A 24,734-nucleotide genomic window follows, 5' to 3' on the forward strand; every position below is an offset into this window, starting at 1 on the left:
CCGCCCGTCCCTTAGCCATAGAATTTTAATGCTCTCATTTATCCTTGAAACATTAATGTTGAAATACTTTATGGGGAGCCTCTATCACAGTTTGAAACCATTTAATTAATCCTGGCTGCAGGGGGGATGGGCAGGGACAGTCTGAGCCCTGGCTGGTTATGGCTCTGAGCCCCTCCCCTCCAGCCCCGTGCCCCTTCAGCGTGTGGGGCCCACCTCCAGGTGACAGGAGCAGGGTCCCAGCACTGCGGTCAAGGCTGCTGGGCATGGGGCCTTTGACTCCTGGTAGACCGGCCCAGGCCACTGAGCGTCTTACTCAGGACAGTGTCCTTGGTCCCCTCGGGCAGGGGGGCCCCTCTGCCCAGCTCCCCAGGCCGCAGGCAGGTCAAGGAGGATGGACGAGGAAGACCCTCACAGGAAGCCGTCAGGACACATTTGCCGCCCCCTGGCTCCCACCCAGCACTCGGGCAGAGGGGCAGAGGGCAGACGTGGTGTCAGCTCCAGCCAGGAGAACTCCCTCGCTGCTGGAGCAGCTGGAGCAAGCCCTGCCTGCAGGCCCTGGCTGTGAGCAGCGCAGGGAGCTGTGGGAGGAGAGGCTGTGCCCGTCTCAGGAGGACAGGATGCACAGGTGGGGGTGATGTCCTGTCCCCGGGCTCCGTGTGGAGGGGTGTCTGCTGACGTGGGACAGGGGTCCCTGGCTGCACGTGTTGGCAGTAGTGAAACCTCCCACTGATGTCCCCCTCACTCCGGCCTTTCACCAGTGATTCCTGTCCACTCACTCCTCCGGGAAGTCCTCTGGGTCCAGCCCAAGCTAGCTGGGGTGTGGTGTGAGGTTTTGGGGGCATGCTGCTTCCCCGGGGAAGGGTCTACACACAGCGTTTAAGAACCCATGACAAGAATATGGGCAGCAAAACACACGCGAGTTCAACATTTCCCACGTGTGAGATCCACACGTACTATGGCCAGCCTTCACACCCTACCCCTTCCCGGTCAGTGGCATAACCCCTCACCCCGAGCATATAAGCCCATGCCTCCCTGCACGGTGAGCAGGTAGCCACTGGTCTGTCTGTCGGTTCACATCAGCGAGGCCAGGTGGGGCTTGCCCTTTTGGGACTGGCATGGTGATCTCAGTAGCTTCTTCCAGCGCTCACCAGGGTTGCAGTGGCTGCCACAAGATGGGCTGTGTGGTCCCCCGTTGTGTGGGTGCACCTCACTTGGTGTGGCCATCTTTCTTTTGATGGACGTGGGTTGGTTGTCCACCTTCTGGCTATCAGGAAGAGGGCTGTAATGAACACTTATCTTCCAATCCATTCATCTACTCACCCATCCACTCATCATTATCCATTTGGCCACCCTTCTATCCACCCATCCCCCCATCCATCCACCGTCCGTCCGTCCGTCCATCCATCTATCCATCCATCCATCCTTCCATCCTTCCATCCTTCCACCTACCACGAATCTACCATCCATCCATCATCCACCCATCCTTCCACCCACCACCCATCCATCCATCCACCCGTCCATTTATCCATCATTCATGCATTCTCCCTTCCGTCCGTCCCTCCGTCCGTCTCTGTAGATGGCTGTTTAGAGGCCTGTGAGGCTTAACCAGTGTCCAAAGCGACAAAGCTAGGGAGCCCCCTGGTGACTCCAAACCTCAGGCCTTGCCCCGTCCCCCTGAGGGGTGCGGGATGCCGCCCCACTTCCTCCAAGATCCAAGTGCTGTGTGTTGAAACCACAAAATCAGTGTGCAGCAGCTACACAAGACGGCAAATTAGCCTCGGTAAGCTCTTCACTGTCATGCATTCCTGTTTCCCTTGAGCGATGCATTCACACTGTCAGGCGCGATCGTATCTCGTCATTAAGGAGATTATGCAGGAAGCAATTTCAGTTCATGAGCCGGTGTCTGTGCTCATAGGCGAGTGGCTAGCACCCACAGACCAGGCTGAGTCCTGAGGACCGCCCCTAGCTCCTGACACTGGGGCGAGGCAGGGACTCCCTCAGGCCCGCAGCCACGTTTCCCAGGTTCCTGCTGAGAGCGCCCGGTCAGCCACATGGGGGCCTGGGCAGCGAGACCCGGCGGTGTGGTGGCCTGGGCCTTACGAACCTGGAAGCCGACGAGATTCTGGTGGGGCAGGTGCTGGCCAGGCCCTGCCGGCGTGGTGGCCCGCTTGTGCCTTTCTGTAGGTCATGCTGGATCCTGAGTTCTGGCACTGGCCCGCTAGTTCTGAGGTGTTTCGTGGGGTTCGCATTTCCACCCCTCCCCACAGACTGTGTCCCTAAGCCCCCTCAGTACAGGAGGAGGTGGGGGCTTCCAGGTACTGAGTGGTTTCCCCCAGCCTGCGAGACCTGGGGGGCTGGATTCCAGCTAGGAGGCCTGCTAGCACAGTGATCACATGCTGGGCTGTGAGCTGCAAGGTCAGCAGTTCAAAACCATCAGCCTCTCTGTGGGAGAAAGGTGGGGCTTTCTACTTCACAAAGAGTGACAGCCTCCCCCGCTCCCACTACCATGACTCGAATTCGACCTTGCAAGTCTGGCTAGACCAGAGGAGGTACACTGGTACAGATAGGAACTGAAAATCCAGGGAATCCAGGGCGGATGAGCCCTACAGGACCACTGGTGTGAGTGGCGAAACAGGGAGGGTAAAGGGAGAATGGGTAGGAAAGAGGGAACCGATTACAAGGAACTGTGTGTGACCTCCTCCCTGGGGGACAGACAACCGAAAAGTGGGTGAAGGGAGACGTCGGGCAGGGCAAGATATAACAAAATACCCATTTATAAACTATCAAGGGCTCATGAGGGAGGGGGGAGTGGGGAGGGAGGGAAAAAAAATGAGGACCTAATGTCGGGGGTTTGAGTGGAGAGAAAATGTTTTGAGAATGATGTACAAATGCGCTTTACACAATTGATGTGTGTATGGATTGTGATAACAGTTGTATGAGCCCCTAATAAAATGTTTAAGAAATAAAATAAAATAAAGTAAAAAAAAAAAAAAAAAAGAGTGCTGGCCTCAGAGACTCACAGCCCAGTCCTACCCTGCCCTGCCAGTTCGCTGTGAGTGGCATTGACACCTGGCAGCGGGAGCTTGGTGAAAGCTACAGCCCCTGCCTGAGAGGCCACCCTTCGACACACCTTGGGGCTGTGAGACCTACACCTCCTGGGTGCTGGCCAGGTGCGTGCAGTGGGCTGCCAGTGGCCGCCGGTACCCAAGCCTGTCCCTGGACAGCACCACTAGAGAAGGCGCTCAGAGTCCACCCAGCTGTGCTGTGGGAGAAAGGCCTGGCCATCTATGTCTGAAAAAGCCCCCTGAGGACCGTGGGGAGGGCATGCTCTTCACTGAGCAGTTCCAACTCCTGGCTGCCCCCGGGGTGGCGGAGAGCACCTGTCCCATGGGACTGCGGTCGGCAGAGCTTTGGTTTCTCTGAGTGATGCCCATGTTGTGGGCAGAGCCCTTGGCTCATTGGTGCCACCTGGCTGGGTCCAGTTCTGTACCTGAGCGGTCCCCACTCCAGCCATTGAGAGAGAAACCCCTTTTCACTCCCCACTCTGCCTGCAGGCTTCCACCTTACCCCTGCATGCTCCCTGGGTTGGGGATGTCCCTGCCATGTCCCCCACCCATGACATCACCCCGTGACTCAGGGCAGCTACATCTTTATAAACACAACTCAGAGGCAGGCTGCATGAGTCTGGGAGGTGGGTGGCCCCACCAACTCCGCCCCACCCCCCAACCACGTCCAGGATCCTCTTCCTGCCAAAGGGAGCCTGGTGGTTCAATGGTTAAGCCTTGGCTGCTCACCAGAAGCAGGTAATCCGCCCCCCACCTCAGTGGCTCTGTGGAAGAGAGGCTTGGTGACCATCCCTGTGAGTGATGGGGGTGTCGTCAGGTGTAGTCAAGTTGCTTCTCAGTCATAGTGACTTGTTGTCCCATAGAACAAAGCACCACCCAGTCCAGGCCACCCTCACCATTGTCCTGCCCACTGTTACAGCCACGGTGTCCGCCCATCTCCTCGAGGGCCCTCCGCCCCTTCTTTTTACCCAGCAGGGCGCCCTTCTCCAGGGACGGGGCTCTCCTGACGGCATGTCCAAAGCACGCGAGGCAGAGTCTCACCATCCTTGCCTCTCGGGAGCACTCTGGGTGCCAATCCCACAGACCCTGCAGGGGCCCAGACTGCTGCCGACTCCGAAGATGCCCACCCCCACCACGGCCCCACAGCCCAGGGCGACTCTGCCCTGCAAATATGTCCTCAGCTGCCGTGCCTCTGCACTGGGTCTGCAGGGACAGGTTGGGTGTTGGGGTGCGGTGGGGCGGTGGGGAGGTTGTAGCTCAGACTAGCAGGGGTTGGCAGGGGCACGGTCCAGCCTGCCTCTTTAAGCTCCTGGAGCCCTGCGCCTTCCAGGTCTCCAGAGGCTTGTACATTTCCCGGGCCTGTCCCTGTCTCCATGCCCCCCGGCACAGACGCCCTCATAAGGTCAGGCCCTGCGCGTCTAGGGCAGCCTCATGTAGGCTCCTGATCACATTGATAGGGGTGGGTGTCGGGGCCCGTGGGGCTGGTTCTGCCCCACAGAGACCCCCGTGCATCAGAAGGAAACGTCGCATACCCAGAGCTGTGCTGCGGATGCCCCTTGTCTCCGCCAGGGGTCTTTGGGGGGAGGGGTGCAGTTCAGTCCCAACAAAGAGCAAGAATGTCCTGGAGGAAGCAGACAGACAGACAAACAGGAAGGTGTTCTGTGCAAAGCGTCTGCTCGCACCTCCTTGTGGTGCTGCTGGGCCGGGCGTCTCGGGTGGCGGTTTAGCTCGGCCGTGCCCTCTGCATCACATGCATGGCCACTGAGAAGTGTTTGTTGGAAGAATTCGCTTGTTTCATTTAGGGCCACAGAGCTGTCCCCGGAGCGAGGTGCTGTGGCTTGTGACAAACGGGAGGTGAGCTTGGTCCACCCTGCTGACCAGCAGCCAGGAGCCAGCTGAGGGGGACCCAGTGGACCTCCTGCCCAATGGGTTATCAGGGTCACGTCCACTTCTCCTCTGAGGCTGAGGGCGCCTGTCTTGGTGGCTGGCACAGTTATGCCACATGCCATGTCATTAGCCCTGCTCGTCCCCTATGGGCCCTAATTGGCGTGGCGTGTCGCCTGGTGTGAGGGCAGCTGGGTGCCCCCTCCCGCCCGCCCTGGCTTGGAAGGCAGCCCTCCCTCTGCCCGGGCAGCTGGGCGGTCGGTGGATGGTACAGCAGGGTGACAGGACTGTGTCATGGCTGTGGCCGTGAGTGGGGTTGTGTGTGACACAGGGCTTCCTGGCGGCACCGTGATCCTGGAGCCTGGGCCGCCTCCTGCCTGTCCTGCCCGGGAGGGCTGGGGATCCATCAGCCTTGGTGTCCAGGCCCACCCTTCCACCGTGTGTGGTGTGCATGCGTGTGCTGTGTGCGTGTGTCTGTGTCTGTGTGTGATATGTGTGTCTCTGTGTTTATCTGTCTGGTGTGTGTGGTATGTGTGTCTGTATGGCGTGTGTGTATGTGTTGTGTGTGTGATATGTATGTGTATGGTATGTGTCTGTGTATGTGATGTGCATGTCTGTGTATGTGGTGTGTGTGTGCATGTGTGTGCTGTGTGCGTGTGTCTGTGTGGTATGTGTGTCTGTATGTGGTGTATGTCTATGTGGTGTGTGTGGTATGTGTGTGTCTGTGTCTGTGTGTGATATGTGTGTCTGTGTGTTTATCTGTCTGGTGTATGTGGTATGTGTGTCTGTATGGCGTGTGTGTATGTGTGGTGTGTGTGGTGTGTATATGTGTATGGTATGTGTCTGTGTATGTGATGTGCATGTCTGTGTATGTGGTGTGTATGTGTGTGTGGTATGTCTGTGGGTGCACATATTCCCTGAAAAATCTCCCACATGCTTCTGTTTCCATGACCCAGAAGATGCCCTGTGTCTGTGTGTGGTGTATACGAGCACATGTGGGTGCACATGTTCCCAGACAAGGCTTCCACAGTAAACTGAGAGCTGAGTGCCATGCACCACCCGGGACTTTGATAAGCCACAGATGGGGCAGGACAGAGGCGCTGTGGCCATGCACCCGCAGTGAGACCAGCCCTCTGCTGCCTCCTCCTGCATAGCTTCTCCTGGCGCAGGCTGGTGGCTGTGATGTGCTCATGGGGTGCCCCTGCCTCCATGCCTTTGCACAGGCATTTCTCTCGGCCCCTTGGATCTTCCCCAGCCCCTCTAGGAGACGGGGTCACCTAGAGGTCCTTGCGAGTCAAACTCAGGCCACCCTGGTCCATTCCACTCTGGGTCTGCTGTAACAGACTACTGCAAGTGCAGGGAGGCCTTTGGGACCCTCGGTTTTCTTCCCTGCTGGCCAGGAGGCTGGACATCTGTGTGTAGGACCCCAGTGCCAGTGGAAGGCCTGCTCTCATTCTGGGAGAAGGCCCTGGCCGCAGCTTCTCCATCCCTGCTCGGTGCCCCGGTCGCACTCCCTTGTCTCTGATAGTGGTTGCCATGCACCTGCTCTGTAATTTCCTGAGGGGCGGTCAGAAAGTATTGCTGCACAATCCTCTTGTTAGTGCTACAGAGTCGGGTCTGCCTCACAGAGACCTGGGGCACCACGGAGGGCAGCACCAGCAGGCCTATGGGAAACAGAAGGACTTCTCCCAAGTTGTCTCCCCCAAATATATGCCAAATTTAGCTGCTTGCGAATGACTATACACTTGGAGGTCATCAGGAGTAGCCATCTAGACCAAGCAGACACCACTGTTTATCCCACAACAAGTAGGGCCCACTCCCTTCTGATAAGGATAGTGGTTGTCTGTTTCCTTGTAGGAGACCCCAGAGAGGTCAAACCCGCCCAAGGATGGCCAAGGTTAGTAGTGCAGACCGTATAACCATAATTACACACACACACACACACACACACACACACACACACACACACACACACACACACACACACAAAGTGAAACAACGCCACTGCTGGGATTACAGTTTGTGCTTGACAAGAAATAAACAGAGAAGAAAAACAAACTCAAGGTCATCGAGTCCACCCTGTAGGACAGGGCAGAAGTGCCCTGAGTTCCTGAGACGGTAACTTCAGGGAAGTAGGAAGCTCTGTCTTTCTCCCGAGGAGCGGCTGGTGGTTTCGAATTGCTGACCTTGTGGTGAGCAGCCCAACACATAACCTCTACGCCATCAGGGCTCCCACAAGTTTATTCCAAACAAAACACACTCACACGTCTGCGGTCAGTGGGGCACAGGGGCTCTCTCAGTCACACACACACGTACACACACTCGCGCAGTCTTGGTCTCCATGGGGCATTCAGACAAAGGTTTGCCGGGACAGTCCAGGTGGAGGCAGAGAGGCCAGTGCAGAAACCATGGCAACCACTGTCCATTCGTTTCATTCCAGAGGGTCGTGAGATGATCTGAGGGGCTTGCTGGGAAGACGTTAGGAGGAGATTGAAAACTACGCAGTGAGGAGCAGGCCAGATGTGTCCCTTCCTGTCCCTTCCGGGCAGAGAACCTCTGTGAGAACCCCTTTGGGGAATCCTAGCTCCACCCCCGGGGGCTCCATCGATCGATTGATCCTGCCCCTCACGCGTCCCTAGGTTCACAGAACATCGAGACACATGACCCCCGAGGCTGCCACGTCTTGGCGTGGTGGCAGAGTTGCTCAGGTGTGGCCCAGCCACTCGGCTCACAGCAACCCACGGGGCACAGTCGACAGGAGCCCTGCAGGTCCGGCGCCGGCCGCCCTTGCCTCCTTTGGCTGCCCAAACGGTGTGGAAACAGCCGGGTCTGGGTCCTGCGGGCTGTGACGGCTGCGGTGCTGACGTGGTGTCAGCGAGTCCGTCCTGCCTCTCAGCGGCCCCGTGGGACGGGGTCGCACTGCCCTTGTGGGTGTCCGAGGCTGAGCTGTTTGCGGGAGCGGAAAGCCCGTTTTTCTCCCTCGGTGGAAATTGAAGAAGGGGGGATTAACTCCTCAGGGCGGGGTTAGAGCGGAGGTTCCCAAACCTTCTGTACTGTAGCCCGCCATCCAGGGGGAAGGTGGGCATCTCCTTGGGCAGCACTGGGCAAGAGAGATGGGAGCTGTCTTGGGCAGTGTGTCCGCCCGGAAGTGAGGCTGTGTGGACACCCATAGCTTCCATCTGGGGGTCTGCCTTCAGAGACGTCTCCATCCGGGGTCCTGCTTACCAAGACCACCCTGGTTGGCCGTGATGCTTTTCATCTTGCGTCTTACCCTTGTGTCCATTGTCCCTGAGGGCCTCTCCTGGACTGACCCTGTCCCGAGGCCCTCCCTGGACCCTGTCCTTGGTGGCCACTGAGGACTCCCTTTCCCCTGTGGATGCCCCTTCAGAGGCAGGTCTTTGTGCATACAGGAATGAGGGGCCCACTTCTTGGTTTGCTTGGTTTGCAGCTGTGCCAGTGAGTCCGGGCACCGTGAGCCCAGGAGAGGGTTCCTGGGGATGACTGGTATTGGAGTGGGGGCATCTGGCCTGGGAGAGCAGCCCATTGGGAGGAGCTTGGGCAAAGGAGGCAGCTAAATCTGAGGGTCAGTGGGGTCACACATTTGGAGGCCCAGTGGTGGGTCTGTCCCCTGGGCCATGGTTGCACTCCCTGAGAGTGAGCCCGAGAGGGGTGGGGCATGGACAGGGCCACTTGCCCTGCTGGGGAATCCAGATGGTCCTGCTGCACTCTGGGGCTACCACCACCAGCCTGCTGCTCAGAAGCCACAGGAGAAAGCCCGCTGAGCCTCCTTGGACAAACCAACCGTTGTTTGGTGGAGAGGGGGCCTGGGGAGCTGGAGGCTGGGATAGTCTTTCTGAGGGGGTGGGGTCCAGAAACGAAACCTGGAATTCTGATGGGCTACCAGAAGCTTCCTCCCAAACTGGATTTCAGCCCACAGGCCTTACCCCCAGACGCCAGTGTCACGGTTCCTCCTATGTGTCCGCTGGCGAGGCTCTGGTATCGGTGTTTTGGCCAAACACAGTCTGGTTGCTGTTCCCCGACATAACTTAGTGACACTGCTCAACTCTGGGCCGTGTAGCAGATGCACCCGCCCGGATGTGATAGATACAGTGTCATGTAGGGAACAACACATAGCACAATGTGACAATGTAACACAACATAACACAGTGTAGCTTCTTACCAGAATGGGATGTTTCCTAGCATAACACAAAGTCACACAATGTAATGTAATTACCTTCCACAATGTAACACAACATAACACAATGTAGCTTCTTACCAGAATGGGATGTTTCCTAGCATAACACAAAGTCACACAATGTAATGTAATTACCTTCCACAATGTAACACAACATAGCACAATGTAGCTTCTTACCAGAATGGGATGTTTCCTAGCATAACACAAAGTCACACAATGTAATGTAACTACCTTCCACAATGTAACATGATGTAAGCACTTTCCATAATGCAATGTAATTACTTTCCACAGTGCAATTGCCACTGCCTTCCTCAGTGTCAGGGACTGTAATGGGATCCATCAGTTGACAAGGGGTGTTTGTAGGGTGGGGGGCTCCGGGCTCTGCCTCCAGACGGTGCGCAGATCACCTGACTCACAGACCCTGGCTTAGCCCTCCTCTCCCTCTGTGCCTCTTCTCTAGAGATCCCTGAGTAAGACCCCAGGGAGCTGGTCTGAGGAGGTGAGGGGGTAACCCAGACCCCCAGTCTGGGTTCTGTGAGGGTCGAGGGACATCTGTCGGGGCCAGGGGCCGAGGGCTGGCTCTCAGCTGGAGCAGCACCGGTTTCTCTCTCTCTCTGCCCACACCCTCCTGCCCCCTGCAGAGTGACACTTCGCCCACCCGCCAAAGGGAGATTCTTGGAAGGAGGGAGCATATGGCTGGCTGGCTGGGGCTGGTGTTGAGGGAGGGGGCGGCCGGAGCTGGGGAAAGACTTCTGCTTTAGAAACAGCAGCTCACTGTAACAATGATGAAAAATACAACTTTCCTCTAGTTCCTAAATGTTCCTCCCCACCCCCACTACCATGACTGGAATTCGACCTTGCAAGTCTGGCTAGACCAGAGAATGTACACTGGTACAGATAGGAACTGGAAATACAGGGAACCCAGGGCGGATGATCCCTACAGGACCAGTGGTGTGAGTGGCGATACTGGGAGGGTAGAGGGAGAGTGGGTAGGAAAGAAAAAAACAATTAAAAGGAACTATGTGTGACCTCCTCCCTGGGGGACGGACAACCGAAAAGTGGGTGAAGGGAGACGTCGGACAGGGCAAGATATGACAAAATAACAATTTATAAATTATCAAGGGCTCATGAGGGAGGGGGGAGAGGGGAGGGAGGGGAAAAATGAGGACCTAATACCGGGGGTTTAAGTGGAGAGAAAATGTTTTGAGAACGATGAGGGCAATGAATGTACAAATGCGCTTTACACAATTGATGTGTGTGTGGATTGTGATAAGAGTTGTATGAGCCCCTCATAAAATGATAAAAAAAAGAGAAAGAAACAGCAGCTCGCTCCCGCCTTCTTGGAGACACCCAGGGCACTTTCCTTGTTGCCAGCCGCCTGGCAGCCCCAACGTCACAGTGTCACTGCGACTCCAGTGACCCTTCATGGCCACAGATAGATCTGAACCACCCCCGCGCTCCCAGGTAGATGTCCCAGGGTGCGGCCCACAAGGAACCCCCCAAACTGGCTAAAGCGCTGACTCGCCCGTGCCTATTAAGGAGGAGTGATGGGTGAAATGGAAATCTCATCGGGTCAGGAGGAATGGAGAGTAAATAATAGTTTAAAGGGCGGCTGGGGTGGAACGGTGTGCCCAGAGCTACCTATCAACTCACACATTAGCTCTTCCACAGATTGGATGTAAAAATGCAATTTCCACAGATCGGTAATGCGCGTGCGTTTATTTTCCGCTGACAGGTCTTGACTGATGGGGCTCGTTCCTTCCCAGCCTGGCTCTCGATGCTGTTTAAACATTGAGTTTCGGGCACACAAGAGGGTCTCGTTGAGAGGCCTGGGTTCGGCGAGCCCTCAGCACCCCACAACGCGAGACTGGGACTCTGACAGTTCCGGAAGCAGAAACGGGGGTGGTGTGGGTTGTGGGTAAGAGGCGTTGGGTCCTGGGGAGCCCATGTCCTGCTGCTGTCCAGGAGCCCCGTGTGTCCCTCCTTCCCGGGGCCCTCTGTGGGGCTGGGGAGCCCATGTCCTGCTGCTGTCCAGGAGCCCCCAGTGTGTCCCTCCTTCCCGGGGCCCTCTGTGGGGCTGGGGAGCCCAGGGCAGCTGAGGGAGCCCTGATTCTGGAGCCCAGTCTGCAGCTCCCGCATGCTGAGCCTGTGCTGGACCTCATGCCTGCAGTGAGCAACAAGAGTGAAGCCTGCCAGAGCCGGAACTGGACCATCCGCCTCGCTCTCCTGCACGCTTTCCCGTTTGTGTGGAAAAGACCGGGTGTTCTTCTCGGACAGGGTTCTGCCTTGCACGTTTCAATGTCCGCAGGTTGCATAGTACCCCCAAAGATGAGGTGCTGTCGTTGTGAGGTACCAGGGACCCCGTGTACAGCAGAACTCAACCCGCCCCCCAGGTCCTGAGACAGCCTCACGATGGTTGTGAGGTTTGAGCCCGTTGCTGCGGCCCCCGTGTCAGTCCCCCTCGAAGGCCCTCTCCTCCACTTTCCCAACATGATGTCTGTCTCCAGGGACTGGTCTCTCCTGACAACACATCCCGAGTGTGAGAGACGGTCCCACCATCCTCACGTCCCAGGAGCAGCCGGCCGCTTCCTCCGGCATGGGTTTGTTTGTTCTCGTGGCTGTCCGGCACCGCCAGTACCCTCTGCCAACGTGGTCACTGGAAGGCATCGATCCTCCCCGAGTTTCTCTGACTCGTCCAGCCTTCCTGCACAGAGGACTGTGGCCTGGAAAGACTGGCCTGGGTCAGGCGCCTCTAACTCCTCGGAGTGCCCGCCTGAGGAGCCTTGGGCAGCAGACTTGCCCACTGCTGACCCGTGCTGAATGCAAGACTTTGACCTCCATCTGCAGGTGCTCCAGCTCCTCCCCTGGAGGTGGGGTGGGGGGGCCTGGGCATCACAGCTGTGGCTTACGCTGCGTTTGCCAGAGAATCAGTACATCTCGATTTATGTTGGATCCATTTCAGCCTGAGCAAGCTGGTGGAATTGTTCAATTTCTTCATCCCTGGTTTGAGTGGCTGTGTGCACTGGGCTCCCTCACTCACTAAAGAGAAGCCACACTCACTGCTGACTCGTAGCCGAGACCTTTTGGGACGAGGGTTTCCTTGGCCCTCCTGGGAAACCCCCGTGGGCTTCTGAGATTGTTAACTCTTTACAGGAGGAGAAAGCCCCATCTTTCTCTCAAAGATCAGCTGGTAGTTTCAAACTGCTGACCTTGCTGACAGCACCCAGTGCACCAGTCTTGTGCCTCCAGGGCCGCTGTGGACCTGCGTGTGGGTGTGCAGAGATTATCCCTCACAGAGAGTGACTTCAGGGCAGTCCTGGTGGAGGACGGGACACAGTTCCTCCTGAATGCATCATTCGTGCCGGGACCACCTGCTGCCCCATCATCAGTGCTGGCGAGTCCCTTCCCACTCACTAATGCCGGCTAGTGAGCGAGGGAGCATCACGGTGTCCATTTTGTTTTTGACAGCTAGGGTCAAAAGGCCAGTACTCCATGCAGGTCACTAAGGCTGGGCCATGTTGTCAGGGTGAACAGGGGGCCCTGTGGCCACCACTGGGCCTCCAAATGTGTGACCCACTGACCCTCAGATTTAGCTGCCTCCTTTGCCCAAGCTCCTCCCAATGGGCTGCTCTGCCAGGCCAGATGCCCCCACTCCAATGCCAGTCACCCCCAGGAGCCCTCTCCTGGGCTCACGGTGCCCGGGCTCACTGGCACAGCTGCAGCCTTGCTGTCCTTCACTGAGGGCAGAGGGTGGCCTGGCCCTCTGATTGCGAAGGACAGTTTGGTCTGAAGGGCGGGCAGTGTGAAGGGCAGCTTGACAGGGGCTCCACCCCTCATGGGACAGAACCCTCTGGGAGCTCAGAGGGCTGTGAGGGCTGGAAGAAATCAGGAGGGCTTCTCAAAGGAAGGGGCAGGTGGTCACCCCACTGTGGCTGGCATGTTTGTGGGTGGGCAGGTGGGGAGGGAACAGGCCTGGTGCTTTGGGGACCAGCCTCAGCCACATAGAGACTGGCTGTCAGAGCCCCCGAGCCCCTCCTGTCTGCCCTCAGGGCTGTCAGCCGGGTTCTCTTCCACATCGGGGGCTGCAGCCCTTGTGGAGCAGCTTCTGGGAGAGAGTGGGGGTGGGAAGCCAGACAGGGGCCGTGGTGCGGCGGGGGAGAAGGTACAGGAAGACTCTTCCCAGTCTGGGCTGGGAGCCCCCGAGGCTCTTGTAGTGAGAACCTCAGTTCCCAGTGCTGGGCATGGGGTCTGCCCCAGCTCTGCTGCCCTGCCCCCACCCCTGAGGCTGCCAGTGGCTGCCCTGAGCCTGTGCTGGGCAGTCAAGCTACGGGTCGGCCTCCCCCCACCAGCTGTCACGCATGAGACAGACTTTGAGGTCCTCCCAGCTGTCTTGCTCTGGTTCCTGCGGCCTCTGGGAGCCGGAAGATGATAAAATATAAATCAATAGGTTAAAAATACCCACCTCCTGGCCTGTAGTCTGCGGCAGATGGGGGTGGGTGCTTTGTTCAGAGCCGGGCGGAGCCCTTTGCTCCGGACTGCCTGTGGCTTAGTCACCAATGGCTTCACAGGGTGCCTTCCTGCCGGCTGCACCCCCTCCCTGGTATCCCCCTTCTCTAACCTGCAGCAGCTGTGGTCAGAGGGGCTGCCCCAGGGCGGGGACCCCAAACTGCCCAGGCCATCAGCTGCCATAGGGACCAGGGCTTGAGGGGCTGGGGCTGGGATGTTCTGGCTGGCCTCCGGATGTCCCCATGGCAACCGGAGTGTCCGGAGCCTCTTGGCTGGTGGGGAGCGGAATGGAATGTGATATCCTGGGAGCAGCCCAGGCCAAGGCCAAGGGGCCACCACTGGCCTGTTGTACCCACTGGCCAGGCCGAGGGGCCACAGGAAGCCCCCTGTACCCACTGGCCAGGCAGCCATGCTTTCTGTTTCCATGGCGTCTGCCCCCCTTGGGTTTGCAAGAGCCTTTAAGTGAGTCCCAGAGGGTCCCGGCCCCAGGGAAGGGCATCGTGCCTGGTCAAGTAGAGGGGCTGAGACACAAGAAGGCCCTCGGAGGTGGGCTGCCACAGTGGGCACACGGGATGGATTGTGCAGTTGATGCCATGGCACTGGGGCTGCTGAGAGTCGGGCCCGGTCTCGGCACCGCCCATCAAAGACCATCCTGTGAGAAATAGACCCCTGGAGCCTTGGTGACCCCAGGAGTCGGAATCAGCTGTTTTTGACCTTTTTTTTACGGAGGTCATTGCTGGTGGCCTTGGCCACACCCCTCAAGCCCACACGGGCACTGACCCAGAGCCACGGAGCAGAGCAGCCCTGGGGCCTCTGTGAGCCTTGCTGGCATGGCAGCCTCATCTTCTTCCCTTGGAGCCGCTACTGGGTTTGAACCTCCAACCGTTTGCTCAGCAGCCCAGTGCTTACCCCACAGTGCCACCAAGCAAACCTTGATGCCCTGGGCTGCAGTCGGCATGGTCGGCAGTTCAAAACCACCAGCAGCTCCACGGGCGGAGACTGGGCTTCTACTCCTGCAGTCACAGTCTTGGGAACCCCGGGGGCTGCGCCAAGTCAGCACTGGCCCTGTGGCAGTGAGTCTGGGGGTTTGCATGACGGGGGGAGAACATTTGATTGCCCCATTGTGCATGGGTCACGCAGATTGGGCCTGACTCCATGTGCCAATGACAGTGGCAGGGACAGGGACAGACTGACGCTTCCTTTCTACCCACCGTGCAGCTCCCCACAGGCCCGCTGTGGAGACAGCTGTGTGTGGGGAGGGCTTGTTCCCATGGTTTATGGGTGTCCTCCCACTACCACCTGCGCTCCCACCCTGGAGGAGTGACCACACTGTGGGGGGTCCCCATGGTTTATGGGTGTCCTCCCACTGCCACCTGCGCTCCCACCCTGGAGGAGTGACCACACTGTGGGGGGTTTGTCCTGAGGACCTGCATCCAGCCTCTGGTCACTCCAGGATGCCACCTCGCTGGCCCTGTGGCTGGTCTTCCAGGCTGCCTGGGCTGATTTGTGTCCCTCTCCACCTGTGGCAGCTCCTGGCCAGGTCCCTCGGGTGTGCTGCCCCTGGCGTCCTCCTGAGGGGCAGGGTGTTTTGGGGCACGGTGGCTCAGAGACTCCCAGGAGACTCCTGGGTGAGGCCTGGTGTTGCTGTTCGTAGGTGCCTCCGAGCCAGTTCCAACTCCCAGTGACCCGCGCGTCCCCACAACGGTGCCTGTGCCCGAGCGCGGTGAGGCAGCCACTGTGTCCATGCCGCTCCTCCAGGGCCTGCCTCTTTCCACTGCCCCCCACTTTATCTTCTCCAGGGACAGCTTGTCCCAAGTACGTGAGACCAAGTCTCCCATCCTTGCCTCTGAGGAGCACTCTGGCCGGATCGCTTGTTCTGATGAGTAGTTGACAAGTGAGGCCTAGGAGGAGCCCCCCTCATTCACGGGGCCCCCCAGGACCCGTGCACACAGAGGACGTGCTGCCGTCTGGTGTGTTCTTAGTCCCCTCCGCCCTGTGTGCCGGGGCCCTCACCAAGGCCCCACCGTGTCCTCCCGGCTGGTTTTCACATGCAGGGAGTCAGGCCTTTCTTCCCAGCCTCTGCGCCTGGGCGCTCCTCCAGGCACCCCTGCTGGGACAAGCGGGGTGGGGGTGGGCCCCTATTTGAAGGGCCCTAATTGCTGGGGGTGGGCCCCTCCGACCTCCCTCCACCTGTGGGCCCCTTCTTCTTCTGACGTCGACCTTTTTCTTTCCGACCCACAGGTCATCCTGATCCTGACCAAGTACTACCACGCGGATATGGGGAAGGTGCTGGAGAGCTCGCTGTGGCGGTGAGTCAGCAGGGCAGGGGAGCTCACTGGCCAGCCGCTCGGAAACTGCCAGTCTTCCCATCCACCTCCTTCCCTTTCCCCCGGAGGAGGGGGGCAGGAAGGGGAGGGGGCGGCAGCGCTGCTCCTGCTGGGGAATGTAGGTCAGCGCACAATCGCTGTTTGTGCTTGGACTTGAGATGCGTCGCCCAGAGGCCCCCAAAGGCGCGTGTACCCTCCGCAGCTGGGCCGCCAGCCGAGGGAGCGCCCGGCAAACAGAGGGCCAGAGGAGGGGGAGGGGTGGCCCTTTGTGCGGAGGCCCGAGGGGGCAGAGGGCTGGGGTGTGTGTTTGTGCGCGGCAGGGTGCTGCTGTGACTCTGTTTCAGACCAGTGCCGCCCCCACCCCCCACCCCACCCCCGGACAGCCCACCCTGGTGGGTGTACTCTGGGCTCGGACCTGATTCTTGCCAAGACCCCCTGACGCTCCCCTCAGAAGTGGCTGGGGCAGAGGGCGGGGTCTGGCTCTGCTGGGCTTCCAGGGAAGCGGGCTCGGACGTGGTGGGGGACCTTCCTGTCCAGGGTCTGAGGTCTGCACAGGCGGCCAGTCTCCACTGCGGAGAATGTTGGGGTTGAGGGGTGACAGGCCTTCCCCGGGGGTTGGGGCTTCGGGCGTGTATGGGTCTCCCAGCTCCCCCCCCCATGAACGTGGTGTCTGTTGGCTCTTCTCCCTGGCTCCGCCTCCCTTCCTCAAAGGCAGAGACAGGTCTGCAGGCTGGTGGGCAGGGCTCAGCCACACAGCGGCTGCAACCATGGGCTCAAACAGCAAAGAGGGGAGACTGGCCCAGGACTGACCGGGCGCTGGTTCCCTCTGTTACACACCAGCTGCTCGACGGCACCGGGCACTGCCACCAACCACAGCACCCACAAATTCACCGGGAGCTCCAGAAGGTTCCTGGGGAAATTCCATGATCTTTTCATTCCATTGTCCCTTGAACTTTCTGCAGCTCACGTGCGCGCGCGCACACACTTATCTACCTAACTCACTGCACTCAGAGCCACCCTGAACGACCGGCGGGAACGGCCCCTGGGGGTTTCTGAGATGAACTCTTCGTGGAAGGAGAAAGTCTCATCTTTCTGCTATGGAGCGCCTGGTGGTTTTGAACTGCGGACTGCTGGTAGCAGCTCCAGTGCCTGCTTACTTCTCTCTGTCCTGGTCGCGACCCCACGTACACAGAGTGAAGGGCCTCCCCGGTCCTGGCTGCCCCCACGGTGGTTATGTAGGAGTGGTACTTGCCTATCACCTCTCACCTGCCTATCTACCTCTGCGTGTGTGCACGCGAGTGTGCATGCGTGTGCGGTGTGTGGACAGCAGCCCCGGCGGCCCAGCTGGGTGAGCCGTGGACTGCTGACGGCAAGGCCCAGACCCTCTCTGCTCCTGGGAAGGCGCGAAGCCTCGCAGGCCCTGTGGAGGGTGACTGAGTCGGAATGGCCGTGATGGCAGTAGGTGTCACATGTACGGAATGTCGGTCATGTGTGGCCGTACACGCTGACACACGTGGACAGAGAGGGATGCAGCGGGTTGAGCACAGGGCTGCTGCCCGCATGGTTGGCTGCTTCCCTGCAGGTATACGGAAGGACGGACAGACGGACACTATGGGAGGCCCAGTCTGCCCTGTCCCAGGACCGCAGTGAGCCGGACTCACCTCCTGGGCTCTGGGCTTGGTCTCTCCGTTGGGGGGCTGAGGGGGGCTAACCACAGGGGGCAAGGTTCACTTGAAAGTCCCAGGCCACGCTCTTCCCCGCTTCTCTGTCCGGCCTGAGGCCCCAGGGATGGGCCCTGCTCCTGTGGCTGCCTGTCCTCCCGGGAGCCCAGCAGAGCCCCCATTCCCGGAGACCACGTGTCCGTCTCTGGTCTCTGAGTTAAGAGTCCCTACTGGCCCCTGTCGGGCAAAGACCCCACCCCGCACACAGCAATGAGGGGCGGGGCTGCTGCCCTGACAGCCTGCTCTTCCAAGGCTCCCTCCCTCCCATTTCCTCGGGAATGGGAGCACTCTCCTGCTTCTCTCTGGGATTGGTTTCAGTACCAAGACTCCATGCTCCGGTGCTCCTGGAGCCAGGGGGAGGGTGCAGGAAGGCTGCGAACTCTACCCTGGCTGAGGGAGAAGTCTCCTGAGGAGGGTGGTGGGCTGGAGCACTGCCCATACTCTGGGCCCCTCTGTGGGGGCCGTTCCTGAGAGACTGAGAATAGGGAGCAGGGACACTGTCCGTGGGGCTGGGGGGGTCCATCTCCCCAGTCAGTGCGGTCTGAGGGGTGCTTCATCCCTGGTGCTACCAGAGCAGAAGCTCAGTGTCCCTGAGGGCAGGAACATTTCGTCTCCCCAGGTGGGGACTGGGAGCTCCATCAGGCTCCCGACAGGGCCATGCTGCCTCTGGCCTCTCCGGGGTCAGGTCTGTCCCAGATTGTCCCTCCCCCCATAGACCCTCACAGCGCTCTCTCCGTTTGTTCTCTGCCCCGCCCCCCCATAGCAAAGTCCTATAGGGTGAGGGACCACCCTGTTCTAGGGCGCCCCCGTGTGGATCTCCCTGCTTACAGCCTAAATTCTCTTTCCAACAAGATGGAGTTTCCAGCCCTTACCTAGAAGTAGCTCTCCCTGCGGAGCTCCCTGAGGAGAGACCCCAGTGGCGAGGCCGGTGCTCACCCTGGGGGGCGTGGGGGCCGACCTTGGACAGCCCTGGGACAGGGGTTTAAATCCTTGTCTTCTGGTTCTGGGCAAAGACACCTTCTTAGAACTGCTTCCAGGGGTTCCCTGCGCCTCCTTGGGGCCTCGTAGCTTGGTCTGTACCGTGGGAGGCTGTGGTCTGGATGGTGCCTTTAAGGGCGACCCCGAAACAGAGCCCAGTCACCACGGCCCCCCCTCACTCGCTCCTCGGCTTGGTGACAGACAGGCTGGAACGGGCTATGCCAGGACCGTCTCCTCCTAGCCTCGGCCCTCCTTGGTGGCAGCACTTCCTGTAGCCATGCCCCCAGAGCTCATGGGAGATGGCGTGAACAGGTGCTGGAAGTGCACTTCTGAGGCCCCACATCCACCAGCACAGGGTCCGTCCCGCAAGGGCCTCCCGCTCGTGCACAGCCCCCCTCTGTGGGTTGCCCTCTGAGCGACCCCCACGCCCAGCCTGCGCCAGCCTCATCTTGTCGCTGCCCCTGGGAGCCTTCCAAGGAGGCTCTGTGGACCCTGCGGGCTGCGAAGCACCCTGGCCATCAGGGCTTCTCAGCGTGCGTGCGTGGCGGCCCTCTGTGAGGGGTGCAGTGTGGATGCGGTGTCGGTGGTGCTGCTGCTGTCCCATCGAGTCCAGCTCGTAGAAACCCCGTGTTGTTGGAAGGGACCTTTGGGTCAGTGCCGACCCACAGCCACCCCACCCCAGGGACAGCACCACCAGGCCTCGTCCCACCCTCATAATGATTGTGTTTGAGCCCAGTTCGCCTCCCTTGGTCAGGCGTGATGTCCTCCTGCAGGGACGGGACGGTCCTGCCACATGCCCAGGGTGTTTGAGATGGACTCTCCCGCCCCCCTTGGAGGTGCAGCCTGACTGCACGTCCTCCAGGTAGACCTGTGTGCCCTCCCAGCTGCCCGTGGTCCCTGCACGTCTTCTCCAGCACCCTCCTCGAAGGCTCTGTTCTGTGGTCTTCCCCACTCACTGCTCACGGCCTATGGGCCCCCAAGATTAGGGACGATCGAACACAGTGCAGCCACTGTGAGATCGGCCAACACGTGACGCAGGGACTTGGAGGGACACACACTGCTGGACTCGATAGAGCAATTTCAGGCCCCAGGTGCCGATGTTTACCTGGCTGATGACAGGTACGGCCTTTACAGAGGCGCTGGCTTTGGGCAGCCAGAGGATCTTAGTTGTCTTGCACTGAACGGGCCGTGTGGTTGCCAGCGCCCTCCCCCCATCCAAGCCCAGGGACCGGCTCACCCAGGCTTCCATCTGCTTCTCCTGGCCCAGTCCCCAGGCCGCCACCATACAGCCGTCTGTGCTCACAGACCACGTGCGCACCCGGCTTCATACAGAGTGAGGCAGTTCCCCCTCTCAAGTACCAGTGTCTGCCCCCGGGCTGCACTGTCTGCCGGGAGCAGGCCCAGAGCCCAGAGCTCATTAAAGCCACCTTCTGATGAGATGCCATGCTTCCAGCAAGTCCTGGGAGAGGATGTTGCTGCCCGTCTGGGGACCACATGCTGACCAGCATGCCCCTTGTGGTTCTAGGGCCCGAGGTGGGACAGAGATGCTGCTGGCCCGGTGACCCCACTTTGAGAAGCAGGAGGGTGGGCCGCTTGGAAACAATGGCTTCCTGTGGCTGTCAGACTAATATCCAAGCTGCGTCCCTGCAGAGACCCCAGGTCCTTCTACAAAGACCCTACACCCCTATAGAGACCCCAGGCTCCTACAAAGACCCTAGGTCTCCCTACGAAGACCCTCTATTTCTACAGAGACCCCTTGGTTGCTATAAAGACCCCACATCCTGCAGAGACTCCAGGTCCCCTTAGGAAGATCTCAGGTCCTCCTGTAAGGACCCCGGTTCCCTATAAAGACCCCTAATCCCTACAGAGGTCTCAGGTGCCAGCAAAGACTCCATATCCCAGCACAGGAAGCCCAGCTGGATGGTCCTAGACGTGGACATGCCCCAGGAGCCACCAGTCCCTGCTTGGTAATGTTGAAGGACGGGGAGAAAGGGGAGGGCCCTCAGGGAGGTGGGCAGACCCCACAGCTGCATCCGTGGGCTCGGGCTCAGGGGCCCTTATGAGGATGGCGCAGGACCGGGCGGCACTTCGTTCTGCTGTGCACCGGGTCTCTGTGGGTCAAAACCTCCTCCAAGGCACCTGACAACAGCAAGCCTTTTCCCATCCAAGAAACCCCTGGTCACAGCCTCTGCCCTAGCCTGCCCTCTCGGCCCTCCCCGGCCTCGCCCAGAAGTCCCCACGCTGCTGCTTTTTGTGCTTTAAGTACCGAGTGTCTCTGCACAAATCAATATGCTCCATTGTGTAGCGTGTTTTTAAAATGGATACAAATGGCTCCGCGCTGCCTGCCAAAGCTTGATTTATAGATCCAGCTTTGTTTCAGCGATATATCCGTGTAACACCTGGAAGCTGGCTAGCTTACTTCTGCACGGCCCAGCACCCAGAACGACTTCGGTATCCCCAGCTCCTGTGTGCTACTTCCAGGCGGGCGCAGCCAGAGCCAGGGGGCGAAAGCTGGGTCCCCTTCCTCTGGCTCCCTTGTGGCTGCGGAGCATCCTTGGCCCTGGTGGCTGCCAGTTTGCACGCCCTCCCAGGTGCCTGCCCTGCTAGGGGTGTCTGTGTTTCAGAAACTCCACCCTAGCCTGTCCCATGCCACAGTGCTCGCCTGGGCCATCTCCGGGACCCCCAAACACGTCGTGTCCTGGAAGCACATTCCTTCCTTGCATTCTCCACTCTTACCCAATGTCCTCTGAGCCTGCCCTCCCCGAGTGCCAGGGCAGGGAAAACCACACATAGCGGGCTGGACGTCCAGCTTGGGGGCCCATCCACGCCCAGGCCTTGTGAGGCTGAGAGAGGAACTGCCCCACACCCCGCCCCTCCTCCAAAGCCTGGTCGGCCAGTAGCCCTCAGCTCACGGGTGCATCTTCTCAGGGTGTGGGGCTGAATGGTGTCCACTGGGCTGGGCGGGGGCTCAGTAGGGTGTGTCTATCCTCCCTTGTGGCCTGACATTTCGCCCTGGGTTCTAAGTCCTCCCCCCGAGATGTGAATGGGGCAGGATGCTGTCTGTCAACAGGATTGGGTGGAGGTAGAGGAGAGAGTGAGCCCCTGAGGGACTCTGCACCCAGAAAGAAGAGCTGGGAGTGGAATGCGTTTGGGGGCCCGGGGCCCTGCACTGGGAACCTCCTAGACCCAGGGAATGATTAATGGCGAGGCAGTGGCTGCCTTCTGTCCTTGGAGTGGCCATGAAGACAGTGGGCCTGGCTTGCAGCTCCTCCCTCCCTCGGCAGCATGTGAGGCTGGGTGTTTGTTGGTGCCCAGAGAGGCCTCTGTGCAGTGAAGGTGGTCTTTGTGGGGTGGGGTGTTGAGGATGGAGCGTGTCTCTCTGGTAGGTTGTTTTTGTTCCATCTGAGTTTGCATGGGGAGACGGGTAGAGGCTTACGTTCGGTGACTCACACGCTCTCTGTTTCCTCTGGTCCATCACACTCCCCTCCTTACGCCCCTCCCTCACCGGCCCTCCTCTCCCTTTCCTGTTCCCATCCCACCTCTGGAGGGACTCTGGTGGCACCCAGGCGTGAGCCTGGGGCAGGTCCTGCCACATCAACAGTGGAGCCTACCAGCTGTTCCCGCAGAGAGCGAGGAGGCTGTCAACTGCTCCCTTCTCAGAAACCCTGCGGAGCCGTCAGGCTCCTGATGAGTCAGAGTCAGCCGATGGCACCAGGCTGGGCTTTTATGCGTTTTTAGGGATTTGACAATTTTATCCACGTTTTCAAATTTGTCACAATACTGTTTTTCAGAGTTCTGCTTCTAATTCCTCCCGTTTCATTTCCGTGTTCAGCTGTTTAGCCTCCTCTCATTTTCCTCGTCTCCGCCACTTGCTCCCCCTTCCAGAAGGAGCACACTCCGTCTGTTGGCGGACCCACTTCTGGTGGCTTCTGAGGGGTCCATGCTGGGGGTGGGGGTGGGAGAGTGCTGTCAGGTTGTGGCACCACCTTCAACCTCCCAAAACAAAGTAGGCACCCCCTCCCATGGTGAAAGAAAGAGTTAAGATCCTAACTGTGGAAATATTGGTAGAGAAGAGGGGTGACGTGGTGAGGCACACCTGGATGTGGCCAAGCCAGGGGCCACTCAGGTGAGCTCCAGGCATTCTGGCGGCTGAGCAGCGGAGGCCACAGATGGGCACCCCCGGGGTCGATAGGCAGGGTGATGCCCGGACGAGGAGCATGCAGCTCCCAGGTGACGGGATCATCCGGGTGCACAAGGTCTGGACAGGATCCGTGCTGCTGATCTGAGAGGTGGTGAGTGCCCTGATTTGTGTGTACTTTTACCCACAAGACCACCCTCACGACTCCACAGGGGTAGAAATAAGCCAATGGGGGCAGGGGATGCTTGTGCTTCCTAGAGAAATGGGAGGAAGGGTGGCTTGGGAGCAACGGGCAGACACTGCATGGGTGCAGCCTTTGATGGGATGGGGTGGGGACAATGACACAGTCCCAAGGACCTTTCCGCATCGTGTTTTGATGGATTTAGTGGCACACAAAGCACCACTCCCACCGAGCTGCAGAGGTGAGCTGCCTCATGGGGGCCTCGTGGCTGTGATCTCAGCGGAGGTGGACAGCCAGCCCTTCCTCCTGGTGTTTTCTAACCGTCCACCCTGGACCTTGGGTCAGTGGTTGAGACACACCACGTGTGGCCGGAGGCCTTGCCTTCCCTTCGCAGGGGGAAATGCGGTCACTCTACCAAGGAGGAACTGGCAGGCCTGACACAAGCAATCAGAGGCCCCCGATATTGGGGTAACCTACCCACGGGCCCCCAACTCCAGCCTCCCTCCACCCCACCACCATGACCCTGCCAGCCAAATAGCCCCTGGGCCTCATCACCAGGCACAGGAGCCCCCACTGAAAGGATGGCCATGGTCCACAGAGCCCCAGCCTGGCCTCCAGGTGACACAGGACAGAGCCCAGGGGACAAACGGTGCCAGGTGAGACCTGACCAGGAGACAGGGTGACCAGGTGTCACAGGTGATGCAGATGGAACTCTCCCTGTGAAGAACGTGCCCCTGGGGCCAGCCATCAAGTGTGAGCAAGGGCTGCGGATGGACAACCGAATCAGATCAGCATCACACACCTTGATGTCAATCAAGGCCAGAGAATGACCGGGCAGGAGAATGCCCTCATCCTGAAGACAGGCGCATGACGGGCCTGGGGTCAAGAGGCCCCAGACCTCCCACCTGCTGTCAGCACAGGTCAGTCTGCCCTGAGCAGAGAGAGGAGGAGCCGGGGTGGAGGGCGTGTGAGAGGAAGGAGGAGATGGGGAGGGAAGAGCTGGAGAGTGAGAGAGTCGGGAGAGAGCAGAGCGAGAGAGACGGAGAGAGCAGGACAGAGAGAACCAGAAATATCGGGCAGAGGCCTCTGGGAGAAGGAGCTGCAAGTCCCAGGCGCTGCCTGGCTCCTGCCCTGTCGGATGGAAGCCGCATCAGAGGGAAACGTCACTCCCCAACACGACGCCCGGGGGCAGCCAGGCTCGCAGACACTGCTGGGCGGGTGAGGGCATCTGAGGACCAGCTGGTGGCACCCACTCTACCAGGCACATGGCCCCTAGCACCCCTCTCCTCGGGACACACCCTAGAGATGTCAGGAGGGGCACCCCAAGACTGCCCAGGGTTGTCTGACCACCAGCAGCAGCATCCTGAATGCCCACTGGGGCCACTTGACTGGATTGGGTGCACTACTTGAGCCCCTGAGGGAGGAGGAGCAGTCAGTTTGGTCAGGTGGGGGTGGGGGGACGCTGTGTGTCCTGGAGACAAGCTGGCCAGGGCGAGGGGAGAGATTGTCTGCAGGGAGGGCCATCAGCTGCCATCAGGAAGCCCCCAGGCTCAGGTGCAGGGCGGGCAGGGAAGAGCAGGGCCCGGGCTGGAGGGAGATGCAGGTGGCTGGGGTCAGGCTCCCAGCCTGGCAGGCCCTGGACACTGGAGACACCGGCCTGCTACAGGCACCATGCTGCCCTCCCTGCTGCTGCTGCTGCTCCTCGGCCTCCTGGCCCCGACGCCTCCACCCCCATCGGC

At 59.5% G+C, this 24,734-nt stretch overlaps 1 protein-coding gene across 1 annotated transcript in view; it reads left to right on the top strand.

The window, feature by feature from the left end:
* SORCS2 (sortilin related VPS10 domain containing receptor 2) overlaps window positions 1–24,734 on the top strand; it is a 197,171-nt gene that overhangs the window by 58,576 nt on the left and 113,861 nt on the right. The window contains exon 5 of the mRNA XM_045289462.1: window positions 15,892–15,959. Within this exon, the coding sequence (XP_045145397.1) occupies window positions 15,892–15,959 (68 nt within the window). The remainder of the gene's footprint in view (window positions 1–15,891; window positions 15,960–24,734) is intronic.

This window comes from Echinops telfairi, unplaced genomic scaffold, assembly GCF_000313985.2.
Source record: "Echinops telfairi isolate 266 unplaced genomic scaffold, ASM31398v2 ScPeMD7_28;HRSCAF=97, whole genome shotgun sequence".
NCBI lineage: Eukaryota > Metazoa > Chordata > Mammalia > Afrosoricida > Tenrecidae > Echinops > Echinops telfairi.